The 16,193-nt window shown below is 42.5% G+C and overlaps 1 protein-coding gene across 5 annotated transcripts in view; it reads left to right on the forward strand.

Annotated features, from left to right (window-relative positions):
* Nucleotides 1-16,193, forward strand: part of STAT3 (signal transducer and activator of transcription 3) — a 43,785-nt gene that overhangs the window by 11,914 nt on the left and 15,678 nt on the right. For 4 of the 5 annotated variants that reach the window (XM_044444480.1, XM_044444483.1, XM_044444481.1 and 1 more), the window contains exons 2-4: nucleotides 9,492-9,633; nucleotides 10,661-10,805; nucleotides 12,950-13,048. In XM_044444480.1, coding sequence (XP_044300415.1) covers nucleotides 9,506-9,633; nucleotides 10,661-10,805; nucleotides 12,950-13,048 — 372 coding nt within the window. In that variant the 5' untranslated portion in view covers nucleotides 9,492-9,505. Of the gene's footprint in view, nucleotides 1-9,491; nucleotides 9,634-10,660; nucleotides 10,806-12,949; nucleotides 13,049-16,193 lie in introns of those variants that run through there. The other variant, XM_044444485.1, reaches the window with a different exon arrangement.

The raw sequence follows: 16,193 nt of genomic DNA on the forward strand, positions 1-16,193 counted from the left end.
ACAGACTGCCAGGCCCACCTTTGTCAAGGGTTTTCAAGGAGAAGTTAGATGGCCACATTGAGCACCAGATTTTCTGTATCGGCAAGCATTTGGACTTGATAATCTTTGAGGTTTCTCCCAATTTTATGTTTTTAAGAAATGTATCTGAATGTGACATGACTGAATATGGGCGCCTTTTGGTGCTTGGGTGTGGATCCATAGCTCCCCAGAATAGTTGGAAGGTGATGATCCTGATTTTCCCTTACAGTATTCCAAGTAGCTTACATATTTTTTAAAAAGTCACCAGTGCAGCAATATATAGGCTTAAAATATGCTCATAGCTACTAAAATACTGCTCAGACATTGATGGGAATAGAACTTTAAATACTTGGAGTCAGGATCTGAAGGATCATTTCCTCCCATATATACCTAAGACTCTAAGTCTCTAGGTATATACTAGACTCTTAAGTCATCCTTGGAGGCCCTTTTCTGGGTGCCATTAGCAAATCTGGATGAAGAGATGGTCATTACAGAGAAGGCCCCATCAGTGGTAGTGTTCTAGTTCTAGAATGCCCTCCCATGAGCAGTGCCTTTCGTTTAAGTCTTCTTGGCGCTAGGTGAAGGCCTGTTTATATTTCCAAGCTTCTTGGTTGTTCTCTAGAATTCTGTGCATGTTTACTTGGACATGTAAAGGTATACACATAGGTAATTTTATATAGCACTACAGTTTTCGTGCCTTTAGATTTCTCGGTGCGGTTATTCCTGCCTTAATTCTCTTCTGATGCTATTTGAATTAACATTTTATGTCTGGTTTTAACTTGGAAACAAAAGTTTATAGCATTTGTATGGTATATAGAAATTATCTAGCTGATGGGTGTTTGTATAAATGCAATAAATACATAGCAGTGTTTAAGAGCATGGGTCTGGGGCTTAGGCTTTTGTTTTAGTCCCTACTCAGCCATGGAGCCAGCTGGGTGACTTTGGGCCAGTCACAGACTCTCAGCCCAACCTACCTCACAGGGTTGTTGCTGAGAGGATAAGACTGATAGCAGAAGGAGGAAAATGATATAAGCCTCTTTGTAGCTCTTTTAAAAAGAAAAAGACAGGATATAAATCAAATAAATAAGATGACTGTACTCACAGGTTTAAAAGCCAGTTAATAGAATGGGGTTTGTTTTGTTTTGTTTGTTTGTTTTTTTGTGAGCTGCCCAGAGAGCCCTTGGGCTATGGGGTGGCATACAAGTGTCATAAATAAATAAATAAGATGTATATCATATACTGAATGCTGACTGGTACAAGTTTTCAGTAATAGTCTAGAAAAAGATCTAAAGAAGATGTAATGGATCTCCACAGTCAGGGAGTCCTGGAATCTGGGATCCACCCCTAAAGAGAGCCCCCAACTTGCATATTTTCCTGGTTGTCTTCACAAGTAGAAATTTCTGCTGCTGGCTTTGATGAGTCATATGGGACCCAGTATGTTCCTATAAAATTGTACTTTTAACATGTTTCGTTCCTAAAGGCTGTCTTTCTTCAAGTCTGCAAGGCTTTTTCAAACCCGTCCATTAATTTAAGATACACATTTATTGTGAAGTTCTGAAGGTGTAACAAAATGGAGACTATTTTAATGAATATATATATTTAAACCCTTAACCTCTATACAGATGGTTATAGATGAGCAGTGACTATGTCAGGGTCATCCACACACCTCACATAACACAGCTTCTCAATCTGAAACCATGATGCACTGGAGGCCATTTTTGTCTCTTCCATTCCCGCTGGCAAACAGACATAAATACACAATCAAAAGTGGTTTCTTTTCCTTTTGCAGTGATAGGTACACAGGAAAATGATTTGTCAGATCATATAGCAGCTTGTTTTCATGCCAAACAATTATCCAAGTGAACAGCAGTTCTTTACACAATATTCTGTTTTGGGACCCACAAATGGATATTTTCATTTAGGTGAGGTCCCTTCAGGCTCTGCAGACAGGCAGAGGACATCCTGGAATTCTTACCAAGTTACCAAAGGCTGAGGGGATTATTTGAGTAATTCCTGAGGCTCTCTTGCCCCCCCCCCCCTCAGCTTGAGCTTGGGGAGGCAGGCAGAAGCTTGTACTGCAGTGATGTTTGCTCCTGGGGACCCTCTTAAGTGCTTCTAAAGCTCTGCTTCACAGTCAGAACCCTGCCTCTACCTCTTGGGGGATGCTTGTGCACAGGTATACCTATAAATATGTGGGTTACTATTTTGTACCATTTCATTACAGCATGTGGTTTAAATTATTATTAATCAGTTTTATTTGTGTGTCACCCCAATGAATGCTGTTTGTATAGCTGCCACAGTAACCTTAGCAATGCTAGCATCTGTATCTTTTTCATTCAGTGCATATTTAGTTCATGGGGGTTGATTGAGTAACCATGACTTCTGGCAGAACAAATGAAAATGATTTCTTTCTGGCTCATACCTGAAAGGAAGATTCCAGCCAATGATGATGTGAATTAATTTGCCACCCCAGACTCACAAATACGAAATCCAGCCTTCCACAGTGTTTTAAAATAGCTACATTGTCAAGACCAAAGTTGAGATGCTGAAGTCAGGAGTTACTCCCTGAAATGAAGACCCATCAAGTAATTTCTCAAGAATTACAGCTGTTTGGCCAGATTGGCTGAAAGCATTTTGTTGCATGGCTACTTGCTAAAGGGATAAGAAGGATGAGAAAAAGAAGAAAATCTCAGGCAACAATTCTAAATGTATCTACTTCGTGTTATGGTGTAATGTAGCCAGAAGTTCTCTTCTTAATGCAGCCAGTTGGAATGGAAACCACTCAGAGCAGGACAGCGATGTGTCAGGAATCCAGTACAGAGGTATCCATCGAACAGATTTTCTCAACTTGGTCCAGATTCCATTCCATCAACCTTGTGCTGGCATCAACTCAGTCTGGCATAAGTCAACCTAATATGTGATCTTTGTGATTTGTGGTGGTTGGGTTTGTTTTTTTTTTTAAGTTGAGGACATTTGCACAAAATCTAGGCCTCTGTTCTGCAAATTTGTGTAAATTGTGCAGTTGGAGGCCCAAATTAGAAATTAATTGTCAGAAAAATCCAAGGAAGCTGAGGTGGAATCTGGGCATATGCCATGAGAAGAAGATGCTTTCATGGGGCTCATGTGAAATACTGCAACCAGAACAACTCAGATCTAATAAATCAGCCCTGAAGTACATAATTCGTACAAATTCATGTAGTTTGCACAAGTTGGGCAAAAAAAAAAAAAAAATCCTGTGCTCCAAATTTGTGCAAATAGTTCAATCAATTTTGCAGGAAACACAAACCAAACCCTGACTCATCTTGCTGTGGCTCTTGGTGTGGTCATGTGTTGAAAGTTCATTGAGCTCAAATGAAACATGTTTTTCAGAGTTGCACATCCATGCTGCTTTCTCAGCCGGATTGGTCCTGCTTCTGTCTCTCTCCCTGCTGCAGCTGCGTGACAGTTGTGGAAGAGGCATCTGATAAAGGCAGTTTCTCAGCTTGGTTGATGATAGCAATGCTTTATTTTTCAGGAAAACCTTTGTACTTTCTGAGGATTCAAAACTCTTATTTATTGAAGTTATTTAATATGTATGCCCGTATCCTACCTTTCTGCCAAAAGGGACATTTCATGTGGTTAGCAATAGTAAAATACAGAGGAAGAAACATAAAAATAAATCGGTACACTGAAATGGACAGCACCTTACTGGAGGAAACTCCTTTAGCAGCAAACCAGCTTGCATGGGCAATGGCCTGTCTGAACTAAAGCAGCTTTGCCTGGTAGTAGGAGCAAAATCAGCCTTCCCTGGCCGGGATTTCTAGCACCTGGCAGCAGCTGTGCCAGCCTTTGATTTCAGTAACTTTATTTCAGCGGTCCTATTGGGCAGCAGAAGGACAATCTCCATAGGGCAGGTAGAAGGCTGAGATACCATTGTTTGCCTCTGGTCATCTGGTGAGCACACAACAACCATAAAATTTGGAATGGGGACTTTCCAGCTCAGACTCTTAACCCCTGCGGTAACCACCCACCAGTCTTTATATAGCCTCCTTTGTACTTGGCATTTGCTCTGAAAAACAAGTATTAAGGCATTGCCTTACTTCCAAGTATTATAATGTGAACCTATGGTCAATAGTTCTGCTGTGAACTCTTAACTGATTTTGTGTAAGTCTGGACTGTGTGTTCTTGGTGTCAGTAATCCTCAGGTTTTCTTGCTTTTTCAAAGAATACACGCAGGCTGAGTTCATCAGACGTTTTAAACATGACAGTTCTCCTTGTTGTATAAATAGTGGGAAAGGAACACAGATTCTTCTTTAAATAATACTCTGATACCATTTATGGCAGCCTCTCTGGTGCCATCCAGATGTGTTTGGTGTGCTGACTGGGGAATGCTGGAAATTGTCTTCTTGCACCTGTAGAGGGCATCAAGTTGGGGAAAGCTAGATGGCTGAATTCAGAACGATAGGCTCCATAGCAGTTTGCCTGAGGGTTTCTAAATCGGGTGTGGGATGAGATAGGCAGGTTACTCAGAATGCCATTGGATAAAACCATTGGGTTTTTTTTAAACAAATATACAGACTGTCTGCTTTTGTATATAAAGAAAGGTGACACACTTTGCTATCTCACGGAATGTAGTCCTTGTGTAAGAGCCTTCCCCACTTCCTGCCAGAATTAGGAGCATTTTGTCCTGCTCATGCCATGCTTTTAGCTTGTTATCCTGGGAAATCCTCAGCCCAAATTTCACCTTAGCCATGAACTCAGCCTTAGGAAAGCTGAGCGTACCTTCAGTTTCTCCTTCCCCCATAGGGATAACCATGTGTACCTAACTTACTGGAATCTTAAGACAGCTGCGAGAAGAATTAGTCAGCTTTTTGGAACATTTTGTGTGTGAATTATAAATGTGAAGAATTTGCTGTTACAAAGAGGGGCCTGCAGGAAAACGTTGCAGAGGATCCCCTTCCCTGATAGGAACACTCCCTTTTGGGAAAAGCCAAATTGTTTTCCAGAATACAGTAAGTCACAAGGAATTTATCTACATTGAGACTTCTGTTTATTTTTCCAAGTAGCACTGGGCATTTCACAGTTTCCAAGTGTATTCAGGCCTCATTGGATTCCTGGCATCAGCTGTAAGGTTTTTTTTTTAACAGGAGCAACAGTACCCATCTCGAATTGCTCCTTCTAATAACAGCCTCAGATGGGAGTGCCTCTGATAGGTAGCAAAAGCAGGGCCACCCGGAAACACAAGGGAAGCATCAGAATATGCAAATACAGAGACAACACAGTATTCTCCTTTTGTTTCCCAGTGGCCCTGCTTTTGCTGCATAATCAGTGGCATTCCACACCTGAGCCTGCTGTTAGAAGGAACAGGTATCCTGGGGAAAGCTCTTTAGTTACATTTTTAATTGATTGCTGGTTTTGGGAGCTGGTGAGTTTATTAGTTTTTAGTGTTAATTTATTTAATCTTTTTATTCCCCTCCTCAGCTTTCATACAGTCAGTAAGTCGGTTAGGCCCTGCTTGCAGGCTTACAGTCTAAAGTGGACTGTAAGGAAGGAAAAAAAGGAATGAGGAGGGAAGAAGAAACACTTAAGTCTTGCATCAGGGCTGGTAGAATGGCCCTGCTACCTACTCTCATCTTACTCTGCAGCCTGCTGGAATGGCTGCTAGAATAAAGCTCGCATGGGGACTGGGGTATGAAGGATAGGCTAACGGCTGAGTAATTTCCAAATACATTAAATGCTAGACATTTCTTTTTCCCTTAGTCGATCTGCCTTATATATTTTAATTTATGACTGACTGCATCCCTAGTGGATCCAGAACTTCCTTGTTGCACTGCTGTTGCTTTACACTTAGCATCACACACAAATGATTATTATTAATAATGCCAGATGTGTGTCAGTCAGCACCGTAGTGGCAAGGCTCTGAACTCCAGACATGTGAAATTTGTTGTGCACATTGAGGGAGTAGGCCGGTAGACCCTGGTCTGTGCTCCAGCCTTGGAGACGAGTATCATATCTTTTCCCACAGCCCAGCTCTTGGTTCTCAAGTGGCAAGAACCATGTCAGCTCCTCTCTGAGGTTGGGAAGGGGACCTTAAAAGGGGAGAAAGGGGGCATTTTGGTGGACAGGGAAGGAAGGAAATGGGTAAGATGGGTACGAGCTATTCTGACACTTCTCCAGCCTCTTTCCCTCACCCCCTGAAATGCTGCACCTGGATGGGCAAAAAGGCCCAGCTTGTGAAAGTGCAGGGTGGGAAGGTGGAGAGGCTGGTTGGGACATGCTGGGAGTTATAGGCCTTTAAAGACGGTGCCTCAAGCAACCTCTTCCATGCCCAGCACTGCCATTGCTGGCTGTGTCAGGTGGGGAAGAAGGTAGGTCTTTGGGATTGGTGCCTGGCACAACCACACACCTCTCTCCTCTTCCATGCTCTGGAGCCACTCTTCGGGTGGCTGCAGCTGATGGGGAAGGTTGCTGCTTGTGCAATAGCGAGCATTTGTGGACTTCTTGGCCTGGCTAACTGTGCAGGACTGAGCCAAGCACAAGACCAAATCCATGGATGCTAAAGGGATGGAATCTGAGTGGGTCATCCCAGCAGTAATCATTCTTACAAGCAGATTTTGCATCTTTGTCTCACTTCCTGTATTTTGCATAGAGTTTCCAGTTTTACCTAAAGAAGGAATATTTTTTAATATTTCCACATAAGATCTTAAGACCAGCACCCAGAACAATTTGAGGTTGATAGCATATGTGTCTCCTCAGAAATAAGTTCCAGTTAGTTTAGTGAGACTTACTCCCAATTAAGCCAGTATAGGATTGTAGCTTTGGTATGACAATGCAAAAATTGCTCTTGTGTTTTCCAGTATTGCTGCTTTCTGCTTCACTTTTCTACTTCACTTGGTCCAGCTTTGCTTTCACAAAAAACTCAGTAGGAAACAAAAGCAAAATACCCATGACTAATTGGTCAAAGCAAGGTTTGATATTGGCTGGGCTGAAAAAGTCCAATTTAGATTTTTTTTTTTTGTAAACATTGTTTTGGATTTCCTTTAAGCATCTGTTTATAACCACTTGTCTTAACAAACTTATCTGCCTTGCTTGATCCACTTCCAAGCATTACACGAACACAGAAGAACTATCCTGTCTAGCTGGTATATTTGCACTTTAGACAGAAAAATGGAAGGTCCAGAATATTCAAGAAGTAAAAGCTGGACAGATCAATTTCATTAAATGAAAAGCTGAAATTAATGCCCATGTTTGGTAGGTAACTTAATTTAGTGAGACTTTAGATATAGATTGAAAACTGAAATGCTGAAATCTAAAGAAATCTAGTATAGTATTTATGACATTGAACAATAGAGACATAGAAACGGCAAGTCAGAAGGGGTCTCCCGGGCCATCTAGTCTGACCCCCAGCTCCAGCCGGCTCCACTCATGACGTGCCTACCATGTGCATGTCCAGCCTATCCTTGAACACCTTCACTGATGGGGCTTCAACCACCTCGTGTGGAAGCCCATTCCATGCGCTAGGAGTCCTAACTGTCAGGAAGTACTTCCTGGCATCCCGATTGAACCTTGGTTCCCTGAACTTTGCTCCTTTGGAAAGGTCCTCTATTAGAATGCATCCTTAATGAGTCCCCCACCCCCGCAGAGGGAGAAAGTGTCAACAGTTCCTCAAGGAGGAAGTGTTCTAACCATGAGAAAGGGAGAGGATTCTGTGCCAGGGGAAGCTAAAGTCAATGATCAGAATAAGCAAATTTGTTTTACAAAGCTATCTCTTATGTGCTACCTGTGTGGAGAGAAGCAAAGCCTTCCAGACAGACAGCTTTTCTCCTCTAATCATGGAAGAGGAGATGCTGTAACTGTAAACTCATAAGAACAGCCAGGCTGGATTAGACCAAAGGCCCATCCAGGTCAGCATCCTGTTTCCCCCAGTGGCCGTCCAGGTGCCTCTAGGAAGCCCACAAGCAGTGCCTCTGGAATGGGAGATACTCTAGCCCACTGCAGCCATCTTCTCCAGACCTCTTCCTTGTGTGATCAACTCTGCTGCATTCATCTCTGGCTGCACAGGCTGTGCAGTTCAAGCTAACTGAATGGGCATGCCTTCCCAGGGCAGGGTTGTACTGAGGAGAAATGCTTCCGTTAATTAAAAAATGCAGGAGTGGTATAGGATATTCCACCTGCTTTTGAAGCATAGAAGTTGAGGGTTATGACCGTTTGCCTGCACCCTTTGAATTCCCTGGAGAATTCTGAGTTGTAATTTTCCCTGTAAGGGTGTGTGTATGTGGAATTTTCCAACCAACAAATATAGTGGACCCCCTCTTGTAAGGAGGATTTTGAGCTGGCTTGGTCTTCGACAATTAGCTTTACAAAATTTCTGCTCCTGGTGGAGATGAAAATTCCTGCAAGCTGCTTTGTAACCCAGCTGCCTGAACGTTTGGTCTCCATGAAGGAACGGCTACTGGGACTCTCATGATGAGCTCCCACCCTTCAAAATTCTCCCACTGGAGAACTGAGCTTTAGAAAGAGTGAGTCTGCAGGTGGGGTGCTGGGGAACTGTAGGGAGGTATTGGGGGACAGATCTGCACATACTGTGATGCCTGCCCCATGTGTTCTAAGCTAGCTTTGAGATACAGCAGTTGTAGGTGAAATTCCAGATACTTCCTTCTTAGAATATTCATTAAAATGCACATTATTTCATTAGTCATACGTCCAAGGGGTTTATTCCAAGTAGGCTATAAATTTGATTTTATGCATTGTTCCATCACCAGAAATTTACTGCTAGTACGGTCGGCTTCTGCACATAGAATGCAGCTGGGACTGAGATGGGGGCAATTTTGTTTGTTAATCTCAAACAGCAGAATTTCTTAGAATGACCCTGAAGTCTGACATATCTACTAAACCTGTGAAGGTTAAAAAAAGCAGAAGTTTTTCATTTCTCAGAAGCTTAAAAGTCCTCTTTCTGTTGTTGTTTTCATTTTTGCACAGCAGATGACTTATCTCGTATTACTGGATGTGAACTACACACCAAATGCTGCTTCTGGGGAAAGAAGTTATAGAGGGGGATGGGGAGATTGAAAATGGCCTGTGATTTGTTATTTACTGCAACAGTTATTGGAACCCTTGGGAAGTGCTCTTGCCAGAGGAACAAAAACAGAAAATTTGGCAGATCGTACTAATGTATAAATTGAGATTACGAGCACACACAAGTCTCTGCCCTGGCATCAAAATGAAGCAGGGCTTTGGATTCTTAGAAAGCTGAGACTGAACTAACCCTGATGAATAAGTAGGAGAAAAAGAACCGGATATGGTTTAATTTGATTATTGAGTGCGTGTTGCACTTATGAATAAGTAGTATGAAGGTCTGACCTCTCAATTTTATTGCATATTTAAGGGTTCTTCAGTTTTTCATAACAGTATATAAAACTTTATTTATTTACCAACAAGTTAATGTAACCATGTTTTGTATTCTCTCTCCATTCCCCTCCCGCTCCGATTTCTAGTGTCAGCTGCCAAGATGGCGCAGTGGAACCAATTGCAGCAGTTGGACACCCGGTATTTGGAGCAACTTCACCAACTCTACAGTGACAGCTTTCCGATGGAGCTGCGGCAGTTCCTTGCACCCTGGATAGAGAGCCAAGACTGGTGAGCTGCTGGGCATCTGTCTCATAGTCGGCATGCATAGGACACGATCCCTCATGGTCCAAGCGCTACAGCGCTTGCAAGAAGCCTTGGGGAAAAACGGCCATTTTGGGAGCAGGAGCATTTGTTGCAAGGGACATTTTAAAATATGTGTTCGAGGACAGCTGACTTCTCCCTCTCAGGAGAGTGCCTGCTTCTTCAGAATTCAGATATGCATTGTGCTGTGCAAACTGTGGTTTCCCGATGATGTCGAGCTCCTACTCCTGCCAGGTGCAGTTGACACAGCCAGGTGGCATGGATGATGGGAGTTGTAGGCTATGCATACTGATGCCCCTTCTTACATAGGGCTCAACTCCATCATTAGGTGGTGCCATCTATCAGCACAGTTGTTGGGGACTGTGTGTTTTCTCTGACGGGATCTATTGACACTGGGTGGGACCGAGGCAAAAGTACGGAGCGTGTTGGCTTGTTTTGTTCCTCCTGCAACTAGTTCCTTTGTCTTTAAAAAAAAAAAAACCACTTGATTGACATTTTGTCGTGCTGTAGGGACCGGGCAAAATTGCTCAGGGAGACCAGATTTGACCTGCCGGCTGCTGGCGCATGCTTAAACACCAGACTCCATTGACACTTAATGTGCTTAAAACTGACACCCCCTAATTTAACTTTATTTATTTATTATTTATTTATTAAAACATTTCTATGCCGCCCCTTGCCTTAAAATAATGCAATGCAGTAGATGGCTGGAGTGCTGTGACTTCTGAGTATCTTTAGTTCATGGGTGTATGCTCTTGAATTTCCTGACTAGTGCTTACAAAAACATTCTGGAAATTCACATTAATCTCTCTTACTCTTTGAGAAGCTACAGAGGTTTCCTGAAATTAATCATACTTCCTGGTTCTAATGGAGAACAGCATTTGTGGAATTAGACTGAGAAGGGGATTCTTGATCTCAGGGATCGAGCACGAAAGTTGCTGTGTAAGTGTGCTTTCCTGCCACTATGCTTCCAACGCTCACTTCCCCATCTGTGCAGGGCTTATGCAGCCAGCAAGGAGTCCCACGCCACCTTGGTTTTCCACAACCTCCTGGGTGAAATTGATCAACAGTACAGCCGCTTCCTTCAGGAATCCAACGTTCTCTACCAGCACAACCTGCGCCGGATCAAGCAATTCTTACAGGTGGGAATGATGGGGAGATCTTAGTGTTGAGTGGTCTCACAATACATGAACCCCATGAATAGTGACCCATGTCATAAATGTCCTAAGTAGAAGGAATGTCTGATACCTGGGAATGACGGTTTTGGCTACCTTGAAACACTAGAGTGAGAGAGAGAAGTAATTCTCTGCAGTGTCTCCTTTCATTGCTAGATACGAGATTGCTAGATTGTAGTTGCCCCAGTACATTGGCTGACCCTAGGTTGAATCCTTTGCCTCTGAAGAAGGTTGAAGTGACAGGAAACTTCCTGCTGTTTAACAGTATTTGACAGTTGGATGTTTGATGTGCTGAGAGCTGACAGAGGAGGAGAGGCAGAGAAAAATCACATTCACCTTGTATGTTTATGCCAGAGTTGACATTTGAGCATCCTTTGGTGGAAAAGCAGGATACAAATCCAAAAAAATTACTAAAATAACTTTGCTCAGAACTCAGCTCTCGCATCCACTGTACCAGCTCTTTGCTAAATGAAGTACAGTGGTACCTTGGCTCACAAACTTAATCTGTTCCAGGATTCTGGTTGTGACCCAAATTGGTCGTGAGCCAAGTTAAATTTCCCTGTAAGGTTCAATGTAAATAAGGTTAATTCATTCTGTAACTATTTTTTTAATCAGAAAAATATGGAGCAAAGTGACAAAGAACAACAAAGATCGCGGCCATCTCCCCCCTCCACCCTGAGCACAAGTGCAGCCATCTTCCCGCCCCCCCGCCAGCACAACCGTGTTCGCGCCAGTCATTCCTGCATGTGCCCATCATCCCGGCGCAGTGGGGGTGGGGAGAGACAGGCGTGAACATGGGCGCGCTCATGCGGGGGGGGGGGGAGATGGCCGAGAGCGTGGTTGCGCTCACGCAGAAAAGAAGGGTGCAATCATGGGTGTGCTCGTGCAGGAAAGCTGGGCGTGATCTCGGCCATCTCCCCCTGCGCCCAGCACGATTGCAGCCATCTCCCCGCTCGGGGGGGGGGGGAGCTGGCTGCGATCACGGTCACCACCCAATGTGGAGTTCGCAACCTGCATCAAAATTTTTATGAATTTTTTGTTCGCAAACCAATTCGGTCATGAACTGAGGCATTCATGAGCTGAGGTACCACTGTATTAGTAAAACTTAACTAATTTTGGTTTTTACATCATGGCCAGTAATTGTGAATATGAGACCATCACCAGGTAGCAGAAAGCATGCTTCCCCTGCCCCCCTATTGTCCAAAAGCCAGGATAGTTTTTTGCAGCCGCACCAAAGCATTATTTATTTATTTGAAAAATTTGTAGGCTGTCCAATACTGTCATCAATAATATAAGTTAACTATTCCACACTGAGCATTATTTAAAATAAATAAGTCTAACACAATTAAAATTACTATATGTTAAAATATTGCCCAAATAAAAAGGTCTTGACCTGGTGCTGAAAAACTTATAATGACCTTAGGAAGCCCACTAGAGATAATTGCCTTGAAGCTGCATTCCCCAAGTATATTCCTTAGATTAGAGCTGCTTTTGGCTGTAAGAACCAAAATTGTTCCCTTTGCTGAAACAGCTTTGCCCTCCTCCCCCACATCTCAAGGGAAATTTGGAATAAACGCCTGTGTGTACTGATAGCCTCTGAAACTGTGGGAGAAAGAAACTTTATAAAATCCTATTTATAGTTTTTGGCCTGGGAACTGAAGTGTCATGCACCCAGGCAGCCTTGGAGAACTCAGCCTATTCAGGGAGTCAATACAGACACAGAAAAGGGGAGGCTAAGCATTCTTTCACCTCTTTTTAGTCTGCATCCATAATTTGTTACTGGGTTCAGTAAACTGTATGTCATCTTTGACAGTGATGGTTTTGTTTCTTCCTAAGCATCCTTAAAACCAGGTCCCTAGGGACTATTGCGGGTGTATGACTGAGGAAGGCCGTCCCCTTCATGCCCAGCCATTGAGCTTCCCAGAAATACCTGACTGGCTATTCTTGGAGACAGAAAAGCTGGATGAGGGGACCCAGGGTCTGATCTAGCAGAGTGGATCTTAGGAGCCTAAGGGGGTTGGCTGGAAGGAGGATGAGTCTTGCCACTGAAGTATTGACTGTGCATCAACAATGCCACCATGTTTTTATCTGATTTCTCTTTGTCTTTACAGAGCAGGTACCTGGAGAAACCAATGGAGATAGCCCGGATTGTGGCCCGTTGCCTCTGGGAGGAGAATCGGCTGCTGCAGACAGCAGCAACAGCGGCACAGGTGAAGGGCAGTGTCTGCTTGAGTTGTTTGTCGTAGTGTCACCATTTGTTCCTGTAAGGTGGGGAGGGCAGCAGGTGCCCTGCTCCTAGAGGGGAGCCTGCCTTTTGTGGGGAAGCCAGGCCTGCAAAGAGAGCCATCGCTGCCAGAACTGTTTGTACCTGTTTGGCTACTGTTACCACATCACCATCTGTCCCAGGCTTTTTGTTTTCTTTTCACAATTGTAATTGCGAGGAGGGAGGGGATCAGGCTATGTTGAGACAGTGGGCCAGTTTGTATAACACAGCAACCCACAGTGAGGCTGAGTGTGCAGGTCTTATACAGCCACCATTTCATGTTTCCAGCCCCTGTTCCAGGACTGTGCTGCTGTATGAACCCAGCAGTCATGGGTTCTGTGAGGGTTAAACATGCCTTCCACAACTCTAAAACAGACCACAGGTTATGTGAGAGTTAAACCCTCATGTAACCCACATTCCCTGGGTTTGCACATCCCATCAATCCCCTAGCTTAGTTTGCATATGCAAGGTGGCAACCTCTTGTACCTCACCTATAGGGGTGAATGTCACCTGCAGCTTTCTGAGGCCTTGCTGAGAAACAGGTCTGAAGATTAGTTCTTTTTCCATTTTTCTTCCTGTAAGTTTTTACATCTATATAAGATTTAAAACTTAATTTTGAACAGATAAATATATATCTGTTTAAAATTTGGTTTTAAATTTTGTATTGTAAACCTTTAATGATGTTTTCATCTGTTTTTAATATGATGCATCTTTTATTATTATTTTTAATCTGCTTTGTGAACCACCCAAACAGCTTCAGTTGTTAAGTGACATAGAAATTAAGTAAATAAACCTGAGCAAACTTGGTGACATGCAGAGAGGGTGTCCAATATGGTCGTTCCCCTGTGAAGTCTTCACACTCACAACACCCCTTTGCAGAAATTGCAATTTTTCTCCCATGCTGCAGCTCCTGCAGTGGCCCTTTTGGGAATCTGGACAGCCATCTGAATGGGATGATGTAAATTGTGTCCTGCAACAATGGGGGGTTGGACCCAATGGCCTTCATGGCCCCTTCCCACTCTACCATTCTATGAGTCTGTGATTATATGAATCAACAGCAACTTTAGGGGATAATTTTGTGTTTTTAATCAATTGGCTTTTACGTTAACTTCAATTCTTATTTTGTTTTTAATTCAGATTTTACTATTGGCTGCCTTGAACACCATACTTTACACAGTGGCAGGATATATATTTTAAATAATACATTAATAAAATTTTGGTGGCATGGCTTGCTTCAATCTGGGTCAAGATTTAGGCATTCCCCACAGCTATACTTTCTTAACATACACACTCACTCTGTTGGGATAGATGATCAAATGGTAAATGTTTCCCATATCCTAGTTTTCTTGTAAGTTCAGCAGCTGGGGTGTATAAGACTAGGGAGGACAATATCAGGTTATGGAGTGTTTTTTGTCCCTGCTGGGTCCCTTTGAAGGCCAACTTCTCCCTGCCAGGTGCTGAAAAGTAAAATGAAAATGGAATCCATGCTGGTTCTGAAGCATGCAAAGCATCAAAATTAGTTTTCTTGTAAAGTAGTTTTGATCTTAAAGTAGTTTTGATCTATAGGTACTGAGGATACCTTGTTTGTTTGTTTAAAAACAAGGACTTCCCCTGTTTCAAAACAAGGGGTTCTTTTTTTTTGCAAAAATGAATTTGATGGGCAGCAGGGTTTCTGTATTACCCACCATGGTAGAAGACGGAAACATGTGTCTCTGGTGGAAGTGTGTGGGTGGGGGGGGTCATCAGAGGAATATTGTCTGTATCTGGCATCTAGCAGCTAAGTCACCTAGTGAAGGGAAGCTGCTGCATTCCCTCTCCTAGCACACGTGCGGGGCATCAAAGAGAACTTCTCCAGGCCTCCAGATATGTTGGACATGCAGGCCAAGAATGATAGAAGTTATAGCCCAACACATCTCAAAGGAACAGTGGTGAGGAGGATGGCTTGGAACCTCTGCGAAGTTCCAAGAATGTTCTCTATTTAAAAGCTAGATATTGACTGGAAGTCTCTGTGGCCCAGGTAAAAATACTGTTTTCCCACCATCTCCCCTAAAATCAACATGATCCGGCTGTTCATGCAATTTTAGCAGCATTTCAGCCCATCTGTAAGACTATGCTTTTTTTCTGTTCTGAAGAATGGTTACTCACATATTGGCTTATTCTTTTACAACTTCCATGGAGACATGAACAATTAAGAAAATTGAAATGGAATTATAATTACATGCAGATCTATTTGGAATGGGCACTAGAGGAAAAGTCAAAGAATGAAAAAAATGACATTTGAATGTTCCAGTGTTTCTGATTGAAGAAGTTATCTAAGATGTAACCACTAAACTTGATGAGTTTTTCCAGGTTAATTTTTCACCTGAATTAACCTGGATTACAATTTGGAAAACACTGAAAGCAATAATAAGCAGCTTGCTTTTTCAGAACGCTTCCTTGCTTAAAAAGAAGAGAGCAAAATGTAATAGCAGTTGGAGAAAGCATGTGTTTTGAGGAAGTTTAAAAAAGCCAGATTGAAAAACAAAACAATTAAATATTGTGACATTGCACTCACATGTAGGAAATGTTACACTTCCTTAAACAAAATAAATAAGCTGTTTAAGCAGAACTGCTACCTTACTGAAATAAAAACAAAGTAACTACCTACTTCCTCCACTTAAAATATACTAAATGTTTAACAACTTCTAAGTCAATTTTAGTTGGACAGTACATAAAAGCCCTAAATAAATAAATAAATAAATAAATAAATGTTATTGGCTGACAAATTTGGGTTAATGGATGGCGGGGGAGGGCAGCATACAAAAATGTTAAGATTCACACTCAATATTATCAAGGCATACAATTACTGTATGAATTGAAATTTTTCATTTGGATCCATCTAACTGCATCTTGTTGCACTTCCTGCCTAAAGTTCTCATGGTTGGAGTGCAATAGTATCTCTAAACAGAGGTGCTCCATAACCCCATATATCTGCTGTCTCTTTCCATAGGATCAAGCATGTTTTTGCCATTCTATTTTTGTCTTTGACAAACTAACCATTCTTCTGAGAAACATGGAGTGCTTACCGTTGTTTTTTCATTTTTTTAAAACCA

Source organism: Varanus komodoensis, unplaced genomic scaffold (genome assembly GCF_004798865.1).
Source record: "Varanus komodoensis strain SLA01 unplaced genomic scaffold, ASM479886v1 scaffold45, whole genome shotgun sequence".
In the NCBI taxonomy this organism is placed as follows: Eukaryota; Metazoa; Chordata; class Lepidosauria; order Squamata; family Varanidae; genus Varanus; species Varanus komodoensis.